This window comes from Dermacentor silvarum, chromosome 7 (genome assembly GCF_013339745.2).
Source record: "Dermacentor silvarum isolate Dsil-2018 chromosome 7, BIME_Dsil_1.4, whole genome shotgun sequence".
Classification (NCBI taxonomy): Eukaryota; Metazoa; Arthropoda; class Arachnida; order Ixodida; family Ixodidae; genus Dermacentor; species Dermacentor silvarum.
Genome location: NC_051160.1, coordinates 25,374,367 through 25,391,516, shown reverse-complemented (window position 1 = coordinate 25,391,516; position 17,150 = coordinate 25,374,367). Strand labels below are relative to the sequence as shown.

The following is a 17,150-nucleotide window of genomic DNA, read 5'->3' as shown; positions in this document are numbered from 1 at the left end:
ATCTCCCCCTCCAGCGTGAGTATTGGACGACGCGACTTTCGTCAACCCCCTTCCCGTTCTCCTTTTCATCTGCACCCTCTCACAGCATTCTCACAAGGTGGAGCTATTCATTTCCTCTCCTCTCCCGCTGGGTCACGTGGCCTTTCTACACGCGGACACGATCTCCTGGAACCTAGCCCTTAACTGGTTCGCTGTAATAAAGTATTGTCATGAGTGGAAGACATGTATGCTGTATACTGCGACAAAATATGTAAGTTTGACGTTTATGCATATACACAAGCAGTAAAAAGTGAAGTTGAAGTAATTCGTGTTTTGAAAATGAAGCATGTTCTCTAGTCAGCTATAGATGTGTCAGGTAGGTTTACACAATGTGGAGATGGCATTAAAAACGATTGTAGGAGTGGCTTTTTATTATCGATACGACAAATTTGATTTCACAAGGCTTTGTTTTCCTTGTTGCTCACAAAATTATGAGATCCTGGGAAAATGAACCACTTTCGCTAGTTCATCCGCTATAAGCTGTTGCATTTCACTGCGTCTCCTCACTTGTACCAGTAGTTCCGTCTTTTATAAGGAGTTCGAATGTTTACTTACCCGAAATACCAAACCCTGATCCGCTTCTACTACCTCCACCGTGGCTACGACTGGAAGAACCTAATATGAAAAGAAGAAGAAAGTTGTAGTGCTCCTTTTCGTGATCTGAGAAATTCTGTCAGTTGTAAGATTACTGGGGCTAACCAAGCGGTCAATAACCCTGCAGTTAAAAGCAGGGTGCTGCCTTCGATTGGCGCAAGAACTATGGCATTTTGCCATGAAAACAGCGCTTGTTCTCTAAATGAGGTGGAATATTCACTCACTCGAACCAGCAGATGCTGATCCGCTGGCTAAGGCACCACCCCCATAACAACCACCGTTAGAATGTACCAAAGAAAGCGTGAAAGAGAGCTAGTGCTCCATATCCTGCACTGAGAAAATTTCTCTCTTAACTAAGACTCTGAACAGATGAAAAGTGTTGAAGAGCTTTTACCAACCTCTGAATACCGATTTCGAATGAGGCACTTGATTCGTGGCATTCATGTCATACTGCTATTTGAATGATTGGTGAAGTTGAACACGCGAAGGGTGCACTCGGGCTACGAACGAAGGGCATACATTCAGATAGTGCTTATGAATAAGTATTATTACTACGGGTGGCTTCAACTCACACCCAGTGCTTGGTATATATATGATATCCAGATGCACACTCAATGCCTGGCATTATGCCGCCATCTTAATCGGGGCTGCCGCGGTAGGGAATCGAACACGTGACGTCTTGTTAAGCAGCAGAATAACGTAGCCTGCGAGCCACTGTGAGGGGCCCAGAAGATATGGGAGGTGGTTATTTCTTCGATATGAGGCGTTAATTCCACCTAAGTAACAGTGATAGGCCACGTAGGCAGATTCAAGACGCGAGCGCGCCTCTATTCTATCCACATAAGTGATATCGCAACAAAACATATAAAAGGTATCGTTACTTGAAGCACTCACTGCTCCGCCCCTTAAGCCAATTCTGCCAGCAGAGGAACCTAAAATAGAACATAAAAAAATAGCGTTGCTTGCACTGGAGGCGCAATGCTAAAGTGTGAGTGGAGCTGATGGTCACCTAGCTAGTCGTGGCTTTTGGGCTAGGCTAAGCACTACCAAGTCATCGCCAGCATTTTCCGGAATTTTTTTATTATTGACCGATTATCGATTAGCTATTGATTGGCCATCGATTGGCTATCGCAAGCTATTGGCCACGTATTTGGGCTAGGGTAAGCACTACAAAGTCATCCCCAGCATTTTCTGGAATTTATTGATTATTGATCGAGTATCGATTAGGTAGTGATTGGGTATTGATGACTAACTAATCTGAAGCATGCTTAGCTAGACTTAGCCAGGCTCAGCTTCACGAGTTCACAGACGTATGTGTCATTGCGCTTGGTGCCTTTCTGCACAACCGCGAGGATGGGCCCACATTGCCTGTACACAACCCACGGTCTAACGGTCGGCTTACTTAACCCTTTAAGGGTTAACCCTGTTATAATTTCTTTCATTCTTTCAACAGCTCCGCTGTTGAAAGAATGAAAGAATGCCAGGAACAATATTTATGGGAAGCCTTTGTTTTAACTTAAAAACAGCCTCAGTTCACTCTTCTTCGGCCTGTAAGCACTGCGGGACCCCACAGAAAATCCTTGTAAAGGTGGGCCAAGAAAACAGCGAAGAACCATTTAGTGCGTGCTTGTATAGAGTAGTGGCAGTAGTAAAAATTTATTCCATGAAGGGGATTGAAGTGTGAGTGGGTGGGGCCCTCAGTCCAGGGCTTCCCTGGCCTTAGCGGCTCGCCGGGCTTGGTCGAGGAGAGCCAGCTGGCTCTCCCGTTCCATGCTAACAAGCCAGGTCTGCCACTGCCTGTTTCTGGGTATTTTCTCTAATTTGAGGGAATTGATTTGGGGGATTGTATAGAGAGATAAGAGAAGCGAACTCATACGTGAGTGACAAGAGCGCACGACATTAAGATACGTTGAAGGGAGTCATGGATTTGCATACGTAGGACGAACATGTATTCTGGCTGCATGTCACGCTGTGGTGCCGCATGCACAAATTGATGAGGCTGAATGAAATGAATCAAATTGTTCAGTTGTTACTGTTTCTAAAGGCAGCTGTAATATGGTTAATTTGAGAGTTTGGGTTTTCAGTTGCATTACTATAGTGTAAGTGCTCAAATAGTGAAGTATAATCTCATCGTTCATATAACAGCAGCCTTGGATTTCATATTGAGATAAAAGGCTTCTTTAGTTCCTTGCCCAAACTGCCCGAAGCACCAAAGCCTGCTCCACCTCTTCCGCCACTGCTACCACTTCCAGTGGCTGCAAAGTAGAATGGAGAAACGTTTGACTTGAGTGCCTTCAGCACTAGGAAACAATTTTCTTTGAAGGCGGTTAGCCATGATTTAAATTTTCCATTTTGTACAAATACCGTAGGCAGATAGAGGTTCATTTTTGTGCATAAAACTGAACTAGCCTTAGCCTATGCTTTATTAGAATAGAAAAATGAAAGTAACCAGTCCTTAAGCGATCATAAACGCGAGGTGCTCATCCATGTGTATCGCTTTTAAAGAAACGCATAGAAACGACGTGTATAGGGATTAGACACCACAAGCAATTCGCCTAATGCCATGAATCAGATGGACAAGCTAAACAATACTAACTGTATAGACTACACCTAGACAGATATTGAACAAGCGCTTCTCTTTCTCTCTATCTACATTCTGTCTTTGTGTATGCTTCAATACAATGAATATCACTGCGTGATGCAGAAGGCTAGGTATAAAAAAAGAACAAAAGAAAACATAGGCCCTGTTAAGGCGGCGGTCCCACTCCGGCGGCACGAGCCCCCCGTTTTCAGTACTTTTGGAGCAACCGTGGCGGCTCTTCTACTTAAGATATGAAGTTGTCGTGTAAACCATAAAAAGCTTAGTTCTTGTAGATTCCAACTATATATAATATAAAGAAATTGATTGGTGTGATTTAGAAATAAATGTTCAAGAACAAGCATGAGATACATGGTTTTTGCGAACTGTGTCTCAGTTGTGACCATATTTAGAAGAAACTACCGCACTTACTGCATTGCGGCTTGCTCTGTAGGTTTAGGACATATTTATCTAGTTCCTAGACGTAGCAAATTAATTTTTAATTTTTACTTTTTGAATAATTTGCTTTTGAAAATTGCCAAATATTGCAATATTCTGTTGTAAACAGCCCGGCAACTACATGCTCAAGGAAGCTAAATTTTGGGTAAAGTAGAGTTCAAGGAATTTCCATTTAGGACACAAAATTTCATTCATGTAACTTTATTAGTTTTAAAGCGCAGCCTCGCAGCTTTATTACCTTCCCGCAAAACTGGGCAAAAATAAAACCAGCATTCTAAATATTGCTTACTTTCGGCCGCATTATTAGGAAAACTAATAAAGTTACACAAATGAAATTTTGCCTCCTAAATGGAAATACTTTGATCTCTATTTTACCTAAAATTCAGCTTCCTTGAGCATGTAGTTGTCGGGCTGATTACAACAGAAGATTGCAATATTTGGCAATATTCAAAAGCAAATTATCCAAAAAGTAAAAATTAAAAATTAATTTGCTACGTCTAGGAACTAGATAAATATGTCCTAAACCTACAGAGCAAGCCGCAATGCAGTAAGTGCGGTAGTTTCTTCTAAATATGGTCACAACTGAGACACAGTTCGCAAAAACCACGTATCTCATGCTTGTTCTTGAAACATTTATTTCTAAATCACACCAATCAATTTCTTATATTATATATAGTTGGAATCTACAAAGAATTAAGCTTTTGTGGTTTGTACGAGAACTTCATATCTTAAGTAGAAGAGCCGCCACGGTTGCTCCAAAAGTACTGAAAACGGGGGGCTCGTGCCGCCGGAGTGGGACCGCCGCCTTAATAACTAAGAAATGAACACGCTTCACTCATGATATTTGAGCATCGACCGGTGCGAAAGCGCGGACTCGGCTGCTCCTAATAAAGGCCACCACAGACGTGAAAATATCCACAATCTAATCGAGCTGTCCACCCTTCTGCAGTAAAAATACTGAGTGATCAAATGTGTTTGAGTTTACACTTATTAAATGATGTTTTCCTTAGTTAATTTTACAGTGCCAGGTTTCTTTTTCACTAGTACACCAAGCTCTCAAATTTTGAAGCATGTTCTATTATATTTTTGCAGTAATAAATGTTTCCGTAAAGAAATAATAGTTAGCGCTTTCAAGAAACACCCCACGACCCACCACCTCATATTCCCAGGCGGCCGCCATAAATGCCATCATGGGAGTCTAAAACATGCAAAGAACAAATGCGGTAATCACTATGTGGGTACCCTGCTATGTAACCATGGTTGGGGTTCCGTAAGGCGTTACTAGATGACACAACGTTTTCTTGGAAGGCGAGCAATTGTGCGCGTGGCATGTGTGTGTGACGTCAATGGCAAGACGACAGCAAAAGAATGACGATGATGAGGACAATGAGAGCAAGTTAGCCACAACGGCATTAAGTCTGTTTTATTACTGCACTCCGACGAAGAAACATTATACAAGCTGTCGCATTGCTACATGGGCTGATCCTTAGGGCTGCACGTTGTTACATTTCCTGTAAGTGCACTAGATTCGCCTAGAGTGAAGGATGGAGGAAACTAACGTGTTAGAAAACTAACAACAAAATTATTGCTGTACAACATGAAACACGCATTGATCGTCTTAAGGCGCTACTGGTTCGAAAGAAAAGGCGCAATGATGTTGTTTGTCGCTCGCTCCATGCATGCGTCTGTAGCTTATGAGTGAAGCATCCGGGTGTCCTGTTGGGCGATCGCCGTTTGTATCCCGCCGCCTCACGCATTCTTTAAAGGAGACTGATATTAGGCCAGACAGAGCACAGGCGTAAAATGGCTGAAAGATGCAAGAATTATTGGAATATCTTCCAATGGACGTTCACGACGAGTCTTGCAGCATTAGAAATATCATGTAAGGCGGCAACTAAGCTTTATAACCAGACAAATGTACGCCAATTATATCTGTGTAGCAGGCTTGCTATCGCTACTGAAGGCAGATCATGCATTCAGGAAATGCAGTGTTAGCTTTCTCTTACACGACCTCGACGCCCAGTCGGAATGCTCTGGAAGAACCGGTCAATGGTGGCACAATTATCCGAGACAGATATCCAGGGCTTGCAGATGACGTAATATAAAGTGGAACACGTCGGTGCGTGCGTGAGACAAAACTGCGGCACGACCTGATACAAGGAGTGAGATCATGGCATTCTGAATAAGGTAAGAGGTATACGCTGGCTAAATATTGTGGCGGCTGAGCGCTGTTCAGTTGCCATGCAGTTTTATTACGGGAGCGAGCCTGATCATGAAGGATGCATGTTGGTGACGAAAGAGGAATCGATAGGATGGCCACCACTCAGTGAGGCGACGAGCGTGTTCTTCTCCTCGTGCTTGGACTATACACTTTATCCTCGCCTCACCGCTAGAGTGGTGGCTCTTCAATATCGTGTTGTTGGTTCTGATTGAGCTACATACGCCGAGTGAGGAGGTTGGAAGTGATTAGGCTAAGCGTGTTTTGTTTACGGCTTCTTATGATAGCGGTGCCTTACTCCTTTCAGAGCGGCAGTTTTTGTTGGCATGAGTAGTGCAAGAGTTATTTGAAATACTAAAGCATTGTTGCACCAGGAACGTCAGATTTCGTGAAGAAATAAGAGGTGCCGTTATCACAGCCACCCTACACACAACCTGCTGAGCCACCTCTTCCACCCAAGGAACCGCCACTGGAACCTCCTGCCCCACTGCTCACGCCAAAGCCAATGCCTAAAGAAGAAAGAAGGAAAGTACAACAGTTTCACTCCTTATTCCACAAAGAAAATATGTTATTTATAAATTGTGCGCACTACGTTAGCTGAAAGAATACAACTGACTTGGACACCGTTTTTTTTTATATTGACGTCAAAGAAACCGTTGGTGCTGACCCGCTATCGTAGCTCGATGGCTATATGGCTGAGCCCTCTAAACCCGAGGTCGCGAGTTCGCTTCGGGGCGCGGAGGCTGCATTTGAATGAGGCCGAAATACAATGGCGCTCATGTACTTAAATGTCGCTGCACTTTAAGGAATCTTTGTCAGAATTATACAGGAGTCTCTCATTATGACGTGCCCCATAATCATATTATGGGTTTGACACATATACCGCCCCAAATGTATTTTAAATAATTTTGAGATATCTATACACACATGTAACCCTGTTTATTTTTAGAAACAGCATATACCAATTCAGTGGCAACGACATTCTGTGTTTCGACGAATTAAGGATTATTGAGCCAATAATTTGCTTGGTGTGTACTGATTTTCAAGGAATATTATCTTAGGTATTTCTAACATACAACTTCTTATTCGCGTTTCAAAGCAATGTTTCGCTTATCACATGCAGGGTTCCTGTTCTTCTAAGGTAGCATGATGGAGCAGTACTCACTCGAGCCTCCCGTCTGAACTGCCTGCTGTCCGCCAACGCTACCACCAGTGCCACCTGATACAAAAAATAAGAGCAATGAGCACTCATGCAGGTACACTGACACACACACTGACAAGCGCACACATTCTGGCATCTCTCACTGGATGATGTATGAGCATTAAGCAGAAACAAAAGAGCCAACATGCTTGGAAGAGTATTTCATATACATACGCGTCGACGACGGGACCGCCCCCCGGGATGCCATTGTACTATCATCATTGCCGTGCGCAGGTCGGTCACGAAATAAATAAACTTTTTCAGAAGCTTTGCATGACGGAAAGGTTTCGAGCATAATAAGGTGTCGTACATGGTGCATGACAATAAATTGCGGGAGCAATCAAAGAAACGGCGAGAGGTTTTCTTGGAGAAAGGTCAGTGCTTTTAAAGTTAGGAAGGGCGGTAAAGTAGTGATGGAGGATGGCTATTTACACAAACACTATGCGTATAGATGCAATGAAGATAACCAAATGTAGTGTTGTGCCCCCCCCCCCCCCCCTTTCTTATTTTAATCAATTTACCTTGATTTACATTTAAAGTAATAAATGTCAAGCTATTCAGAAGGTCAAGCACAGAAGCGCTTGCGTAGTTTTTAGCAGTAAACATGACGTCATGCTTGATCATACATAAAGTGGCACCAGATGCGCATACCGAAGATAACCGATAAATCCGGCAGTCTTCTGCCACCAGCGCCGGAGCTACCACGGGCAGAAGACAAAATATTAAAAAAAAGTAAGAGCCCTTCCACCCTATGAAGAGTGAAGTCCAGGGAAGCTTGCACTCCGGTAGGATTTGCTATGCGTGGGTTTAGCTATAGTGGGTATTGGCTATGTTGAATTTGGCTACAAAAGGCTTAACGGACCACTTCGCTAAGTACTCGAGAAAGAGGCTTCGCTGCGGGCTCCGAATAGCACTGGGGGTTATTTTTCATCACCTGGACGATGGCTATATAGTTCCCGGCTTTGAAAGAATTGGCTCGGTGTCCACGGGCGACGGCGTTCCTAGCGCGTTCCTTGACGCTTGTCTACGACGTTCCCAAGCAAGAGACCTTGACCAAAGCTCCGTACAAACATCCAACGAAACCGCAAACTGCTCTCACATCCCACTCTGCCGTTGACCTACTTTTTTTTTCGTACACCGGCATTGGTTGGCGCTGCCTCACGCTCTCCCCCTCCAACGCAAGTATTGGACGGCTCAACTTACGTCAACGCCTCTTCCCGTTCTCCCTTTCATCTGCACCCACTTACAACGTTCTATAGGGTTCAGTTCATCTTTTCCTCTCCTCTCCCGGTAGGTCACGTGGATTTTCTGCTTTTCTACACACGGACACGTACTCCTGGAACCTAGCCTTTAACATATTCGCTGTAAAAAAATTATCATGAGCGGAAGACTTCCATGCAGCATACTACGCCAAACTATGTAAGTTGAACGTACAGAAGGCCGTGAGAAGTGAATTTTAAGTAATTGGCGTTTTGAAAATGAAACTTGGTGGCTAGGTCAGCTATAAATGGGTCGGACAGGTTTATGCAATGTGGAGATGGCAATTCATAAATGTTGTAGGAGGGGCTTTTGTATCATGGATGTGACGAATTTGATTTCACAAGGCTTTGTTTTTCTTATTGCTCGTTGAATTATGAGATCCTGGAAAAATGAACCGCTACCTCAACTTCTCTAAGCTGCTGCATTTCACCGCATCCTTTCACTTATGCCGTCTTTTGCTGTCTTTTATGAGGAGTTCGAATGTTTACTTACCCGAAATACCAAACCCTGATCTGCTGCTGCTACCACCTCTATAGCTATCGCTGGAAGAAGCTAAAATCGAGAGAAACGAAAAGTTGTAGTGGCTTTTTTTTTTTTTGAGCTACGAAATTTGGTCACTTGTAAAATGACTGGGTCTGACCAAGCGGAGAAGAGCCTGTGTCATCTCAGAAGTGCGTAGATATCGTCTTCAAACGGCCCTACGCCTGCAGGATGATGGCTTCGATTTTTGCGATGAAGCCATCAGGGAGCCATTGCAAATTGCAGGAAGGCTGCGCCCCGCAGTTAACCGCAGGGTACTGGCTTTGATTGGTGCAAACACTATGGCTTTTTGCCGTGAAACGGCACTTGTGCTCTAAAGCAGGTGGAATCTTCACTCACTCGAACCATCAGATGCTGATCCGCTGCCTAAGGCGCCACCACCATAAGAACCACCGCCAGAACATACTATAGAAAGCGTGTATATATAACAGTCCTCTATATCCTGCACTGAGAAAATCTCCCTCTTATTAAGTAAGCCTCTGAGCAGATAAAAAGAGTTTTAAGGGCTTTTACAAACCCCTGAATACCGATTTCCAACGAGGCACTTGATTAATCATGGTTCATGGTATACTGTCATTTGAATTATTGGTGTAGTTGAACACCCTGAGCGTGCACTCGGGGTACGACAAAGCCCATACATTCAGAAAGTGCTATGACTAATTATGAACACCTCCAGTTGCTTCAACGCGCACCCTGTGCTTATTATATATACGATATTCAGATGCACACTCAATGCCTGGCATTCCGCCGCCATCTTAATCGGGGCTGCAGCGGTAGGGAATCGAACACGTGACGTCTTGCTCAGCAGCAGAATAATGTAGCCTACGAGCCGCTGTGACGGGCCCAGAAGATTTAAGAGGTGGTTATTGCTTTGATGTAAGGCGTAGACTGCGCTTAAGTGACAGCGATGGGCCACGTAGACAGATTGAAGACGCGAGCTCGCCTCAGTTGTATCCGCATAATTGATATCGCAATAAAAACGTATAAAAGGTATCCTTACTTGAACCACTCCCTCCTGCACCTGCTAATCCAATACTGCCACCAGACGGACCTAATATAGAAAAGAAAAATAAAGAACGAAAGAACTTAAGGACTTATTTCCATGATCCCTTCACAAGAACAGTCCATAAGTTTAATGCACATGCATACTAACAACTTAGTTCACTGGGTGTTTTAGAACAGAGGCGCCTTACGCAACGCACGAAAATAATCTTTGTTACGAAAGCATGCCAGGAACAATATTGATGGGAAGCTTTTGTTGTAAGTGGTAATAGAGCCTCAGTTCACTCTTCCTCAGCCTTTAAGCGCTGCTGGACCGCACAGAAAGCCTCTTGAAGGTGTACGGAAAAAATCGACAAGAACCATTGAGTGCGTGCTTATACATAGAGAGTAGAGAAGGGAACTGATACGTGAGTGACAAGAGCGTACGACATTAGGATACGTGGAATGGAGTCAGCAATTTACAAATGTATGAGGAATATGTGTGCTGGCTATATCTAGTGTCACGCTCAGAGGCATGCATAAAGTGATGAGGCTGAATGAATGAATCAAATTGTTTAGTTGTTACTATTTCTAAAGGCAGCCGTTCGCCGAATTTGAGAGTTCCGGTTCTCAGTTGCATTGTTAGTGTAAGCGCTGAAATAGTGAAACATAATCTCATCGTTCATATAACAGCAGCCTTAGATTTCATAATGAGATAAAAGGCATCTTAAGTTCCTTACCCGAACTGCCGGAAGCACCAAAGCCCGTTCCGCCTCTTACGCTGCTGCTACCGCTTCCAGAGGCTGTAAAGTAGAAAGGAGAAACGTGTGAGTTGAGTGCGTTCAGCGCTAGGAAACAATCTTAATTTAAGGCGTTTAACCATGATTTAAATATGCCATTTTGTACAAATACGGTAGCCAGATAGAGGTTCATTTTCCTGCATAAAAATCTAATTAGTCATAGCCTATGCTTTATTAGGACACAAAAATAAAAGGAATTGGTTCTTAAGCAATCATGAACACGAGGTATTCATCGATCTTTGTCGCTTCTAAGGAGACGAGTGAAGCGACGTGTATAGGGATGAGACACCAGAAGCAATTCGCCTAATGCCATGAATCTGATGGATAAGCTAAACAATTCTAATTGTATTGACTACACCGCGACACATATCGACAAGCGCCGTAACCAACAAAAATTGGTTAGCCGGTTCCGCGACAGTGGCCTTTTTGAAACTCGGCGGTAATGCAGTTCCACTCAACGTGAAAACTGCGGAAGTGCAAAGCAGTGATTCGCCCGGTGTTTCCCTTGTGTTTATCTTGTGTTGTCCTGTGTTTATTCTGTGTTTATCTTGTGTTTAGCAATCCATCATCCGTTTTGACAACTGTGCTAAGGCACAACTGGTGGGAAACAGCCACGAAAATGGAGCCAAAGCTTTGCTGCGCGTGACCACGAACGACGACTTGAGATCACATTACAAGATTTTAACAATTTTACCTACTTTCTGCTAATTAATTCGCTTAATGCTTAATTATTCCTATCTTTTACTTTATTCTGAATCATATTAGTTTATTTTGAACCATTTTGATCAATTCTGCACTTGTTTTGACCCTGTTTTTTGCCCGTGAGCATGACGACATGAGATCACATTACACGCCGACATAACATTACAAATGTTTTCACGATTTTATTGAGTTTCTACTAATTAATGCGCTTAATGTTTAATTATTCCTAACTTTTACACTATTCTGGATCATGTTATTTAATTTTGAACCAGTTTATCATCAATTCTGCACTTATTTTGTCCCTGTTTTCGCGCGTGACCACGACATGAGATCACAAAACAAGATTTTAGCAGTTTTGGTGAGTTTCTGCTAATTAATGCGCTTAATGCTTGATTAGTCATATCTTTTACATTATTCTGAATCATGTTAGTTTATTTTGAGCCGGCTTGGATCAATTCTGCAGTTGTTTTGACCGTGTTCTTGCACGTGACCACGACGACACGAGATCACCTTACACACCAACAGCCCGAGCCCTTAAAGTGCATCGCACTTAAAACACTGTAACACGAGCAACGTAACATTTCGTAAAGAAATAAGAGGTGCTGTTATCACAGTCACCCTATACACCACCTGCTAAGCCACCTCTTCCTCCCAAGGCAACGCCAGCAGAACCTCCTGCTCCGCCGCTGCCTAAAAAAGAGAGAAGGACATGACACAAGTTCCACTCCTTGTTCCACTAACAAAATATTTTATTTAACAATAGTGCGCACTACGTTAGCTGAAATAATGCAACTGACTTGCAGAAGTTTCATTTTATATTGAAGGAAGAAAAACTGTTGCATAGAAGTTTGCTTCCGGCCACGGCAGCCGTATTTCAATCAGAACGAAATACAATAACGCTCCTGTGCTGAGATTTAGGTGTACGTGAAGGAAACCTACTTTGTCAAAATTATTCCGGAGTCTCCCATTACGAAGTGCCCGGTAACCCCATAGGTTGCATGATGGATCAGTACTCACTAGAGCCTCCCGTCAGAAGTGCCCCCGCTTCCACCTTGGCTACCACCGGTGCCACCTGACACAAGAAAAAGAAGAGTGAACACACACACACACACACACACACACACACACACCACACACACACACACACACACACACACACACACACACACACACACACACACACACACACACACACACACACACACACACACACACACACACACACACACACACACACACACACACACACACACACACACACACACCACACACACACACACACACACACACACACCACACACACACACACACACACACACACACACACACACACACACACACACACACACACACCACACACACACACACACACACACACACACACACACACACACAACACACACACACACACACACACACACACACACACACCCACACACACACACACACCACACACACACACACACACACACAACACACACACACACACACACACACACACACACACACACACACACACACACACACACACACACACACACACACACCACACACACACACACACACACACACACACACACACACACACACACACACACACACACACACACACACCACACACACACACACACACACACACCACACACACACACACACACACACACACACACACACACACACACACCACACACCACACACACACACACACACACACACACACACACACACACACACCACACACACACACACACACACACACACACACACACACACACACACACACACACACACCACACACACACACACACACACACACACACACACACACACACACACACACACACACACACACACACACACACACACACACACACACACACACACACACACACACACACACGGGCATTTGTCACTGGATGATTTATGAACATTCAGCAGCAAGAGCAAACATGCTTGCAGGAGTATATCCACTCGATGCCACCACCATATTGCCGGTCAGCGAAAGCTTTTGGTGGCATCAGCCAACCAGAAACAAGAACCAAACGAAGTGCTTCTCTAATACGCGTCTCTTATTGCCACCTACCCCACGCCGACTCAATGGGAGCTATGACGGAAGAGGAAGGCGAGCTCTCCTTCCTTTCTAAAATGCACTGCTGTCTGTTGTTACTTATTGCCCGTAACAAACTTTTCTATTGGCTTCACTGCAAAATGTGGAGCTAGATGTCCAGCGGCGCTGTTTAGCACGTATACGTGCGTTGCTCGTCGGGAGTCCAGATTATACGTGGCCTCCTCATTACAACGACTCAAGAGAAGTGAAATTCAAATGGAGAATGGCAACTTGTCTGTCTGTTTTTATATACATTCGCATGAACGACAGGACTGCCGCGCCGAGGAGCCGGAGGAAACGAGATACGCGTGACGTTTCAGCAGCACCGCCACCACGGGAGAGCGCAAGCAAAGGAAACTAGATACGCAAGTGCTTGGAACGCCGACAAAGAGAGGGCGGTGGAAACTTAGACGTGGCTGACATGGGTGGTGTGAACGTGGGTGGGCGGTGCGACATAGGTGGGTGGTGCGAACGTAGACATGACCATGTTCTTATTCTTGTGCTTTGGACCTCTTTCGGCCCAGGTGTTACAAGGGAAGTTCGAGGGCGCGTTACAAGTTTCGTAGGCGATGGCGCTTGGACCCTTTCTGCTCTAATTCCGGAATCGGCCCGCGAGACCGGATTTCTTGGTCGCGCACATGGAGCATAACCATAAACAGCTTCGCTGCAAAAGTTTGTGAGGCGGAGTACAGGTAACGGAGTACCTTATTATAGTGGAAGCTGTTATGGGCTCACTCCACAAGCCGTTTCGGGTCGCGATGATGCCAACGCTGGCGTCTGACCGTAACCGCTATCGCCGGAAATGGGAAAAAAGTGCCGAACGCAGGCCCGCTGCGTGGGAGTCGGATACTTTACCACTGAGCCACTCAAGCGCTTGCTATCACGCAGCAGAAATATTCCCTTTAAGCGCGCGGCATGCAGGCGTAGACGACCCAACTCTCCGTTGGTATGGTGGCGCCATCTAGTTAAAGTGCCTGCAACCGCCGCACGCGCAGGTTCAGACGACGAGATGCTATTCAGACGAGGCGCGCAAACACTATCCCGATGTTGGACGTGCGCCACGTATTCTTGTACCTCTTCGGTACACCTTATGACATCTCCTCGCAAGGTACGAACCGCTGCTGAAGAAGCGAATCGTAGAGCTACGTGCGCGGCTACAACCAGGCATCATCAGGCACAGAAGATTGCGGTGCAGGAAGCATTACAAGCCGCAGCTCACCGTCGACGCTGGGCGGACAGTTCAGATCGTTCTCGTGAAAATTAAGCCGATCGCAACAAAGACCCTGTTGTGCGTGAAGCCAAAATTAGAGCTACTCTTGCGCCGCTCAAGCAGCTTACGCTTTGACTGTGCTGCGTGCGCCGCGCAGGCCTGTTTTTTTACGTTCACGTTAAGGAACCCAAGGTGGTGAAAATGATCAGGAACCCACCAATCATATCGTGTTTTCGGCCGATAAAAATCCAGTATATCATTTTTTTTAGCATAAACATTCTTGGTTTAGATGCGCCACATATCCCGAGATGTAGCATTGCGATGTATGGCACTCCTGTACAGTGTTTACTCAAAAAAAATATGGGGTATTACGTGCCAAAACCACGATCTGATTATGAGGCACGCCGTAGTGGGAGACTCCGGAAATTTGGACCACCTGGGGTTCTTTAACATTCACCTAAATCTAAGTGCACGGGTGTTTTCGCACTTTGCCCCCATCGAATGAGTGTGTACTCAAGTGCCCGACAGGAAACCGCCTGTTCAGACAAAGACACTTTGAAGCGTAGTTGTGCTACTGAAAAATCAAATAAACACTTCAGAATTTTTATGGCAGATGCATTGAATTTCTGGTTGGGGATCTTGGGGACCGCGCAGAAACTGTTTAGGAGGGCAGTACAAAATTTCAACAATGGAACTAATAAAACAATTTCAAGGATTCCGTTGAATTATTAATCTTGTCAGCGTGCTCTGGTATTTGGTCAACAGTTCGTCATTAGATAAGGAATATTTTGCATTCTAAATGAGCCAGCGACTGAACCCAGCAAGTTTCCAGATGCTTGCCTGCGCCAAACTGGCAACAATGCATGAAAATATTTTGAAGTTGGCGATGTCATCCTGACCTATAGCGGGGCTTTGGTACCTCCGCAAAATTACGGAAAGTTCAATTTATCCATTATTTACTCCCTAGAAAAAAGAAGTTTCCTCCGCTAAATCAATGAATATGCTCTGTATTGCACGATATTTAGTGTTTGATTTTGGCGCACCTAAGCATTTATGCTTAGTACCCCTTTGATTTTTCACAATGGCGCCCTCTAGCCAGTAAATGGCATATCTTGCAAATTTTCGTGTGTGCTTTTAAAATTACCGAACTGTGAAACTAAGAAATTTATGAATTACCGAACTTGCTACTATGAAAGGGTAGCAGTTGCACTCACTTAAACCACCTGTCTGGCGTTGCAGTGATCCGGAGATGCCCGAAAGGCCGCTGCCGCCAGAACCTGGAAAACAAGTTTTGGTTCACGGCATGTATGGCGGTGAGGAATATCTGCAGGTTAGTGCCTGCCGATATTGCCGATAAAGTTAATTGTATTAAGAAAAGAGTACAAAATACTGAAAATATTTATGGTCACAGGGCGCCTAAATGCTAAACCGCCGGTTGCCGCTGATTACGTAAAGCGGAGTGAAACTTGTTTTGAAGAAAGTCTCAGGAACATGGATGAAAATAAATGGGCGGCTAAAGCGGACAATTATCTGTACCTGAAAAGTGTTGACGCAGAGTAGAAAAAGAGGTCAATAGAGAGAGAGAGAAAGGTGGTGGGAAAGGCCGGGAGGTCAACCCGAAAAGATTCTGGGTTAAGAGGCCGAGAAAGTTGGCTAACATGTATAGGGTAATTGAAAGTGTAAATAGACCACCAGGAGTCATCAAAGATCAAGTGGCATAAACATAGACAGCGAATTGGATGTAAAGAATGGAAACAGAAAAAGAGACGAAAATTAGAAGGGAATATCTGTACGATAACACAAAGGTGGGTGCCTTGCTATTTGAGGGTTGATCTGGTTGCCAAAGGACAAAAACATACCGGAGCAAATACTCGCAACAAGACGAGGCATGTGTATGCTGCAGCAAAAATCCGGAGACCACTCAGCACATCCTAATGAAATGCGAAGGGGTTCACCCAGTGAAATCTGTAGTTAACGCACAATTTCCAGAAGCTCTTGGATTTATAGTGAATGGAAGCATCAACTGGTCAGCTGTCGAGATAAGCCAGATAGGTTTAGAGTATTGGTGTAAAAAATGTCGCAGTTTCGCCCGAAAGGCGAAGCATGAATTGCGATAGCAAATTAGTAGAGAGCCATAGGGAGTAGAAATAGTAGCTTTATCAGCTGCGTAAACTTGGACACGTTCGCTTACTAACTGAATTAACAAGCGTGGTGTCAGCGTGCACAAGCAAACATGGATAGATCACACTTGATGACCACAGACAACCACTGTCAAAACGGTGGCGTGGCGAGCGAAAGTTCGTGCAGTCTATCGCTTCAACGGAAACTGAGCGGCGAAAGCACAGTGCATACAAAGGTCAGAGCCGTGTGCAGATCGCTTTCAAGATACGGTGCGCGCGACAGCCCGTACCGACGCAAATTACAAGTTCGCAGTTGGCAGAGTAGAAGCTGCCCCCCCCCC

At 44.7% G+C, this 17,150-nt stretch overlaps 1 protein-coding gene across 8 annotated transcripts in view; it reads right to left on the bottom strand.

Annotated features, from left to right (window-relative positions):
- The window catches only part of LOC119457760 (uncharacterized PE-PGRS family protein PE_PGRS54-like), a 194,495-nt gene that overhangs the window by 35,219 nt on the left and 142,126 nt on the right, over positions 1-17,150 (bottom strand). For 2 of the 8 annotated variants that reach the window (XM_049670395.1, XM_049670386.1), the window contains exons 33-36: positions 10,611-10,673; positions 9,890-9,940; positions 7,054-7,107; positions 6,320-6,397 (exon numbers count right to left, since the gene is read on the bottom strand). The exons of 1 other annotated variant lie outside the window; for it this stretch is intronic. In XM_049670395.1, the coding sequence (XP_049526352.1) occupies positions 6,320-6,397; positions 7,054-7,107; positions 9,890-9,940; positions 10,611-10,673 (246 nt within the window). The remainder of the gene's footprint in view (positions 1-6,319; positions 6,398-7,053; positions 7,108-9,889; positions 9,941-10,610; positions 10,674-17,150) is intronic. 5 more of the 8 variants (XM_049670388.1, XM_049670387.1, XM_049670390.1 and 2 more) reach the window with 5 other exon arrangements.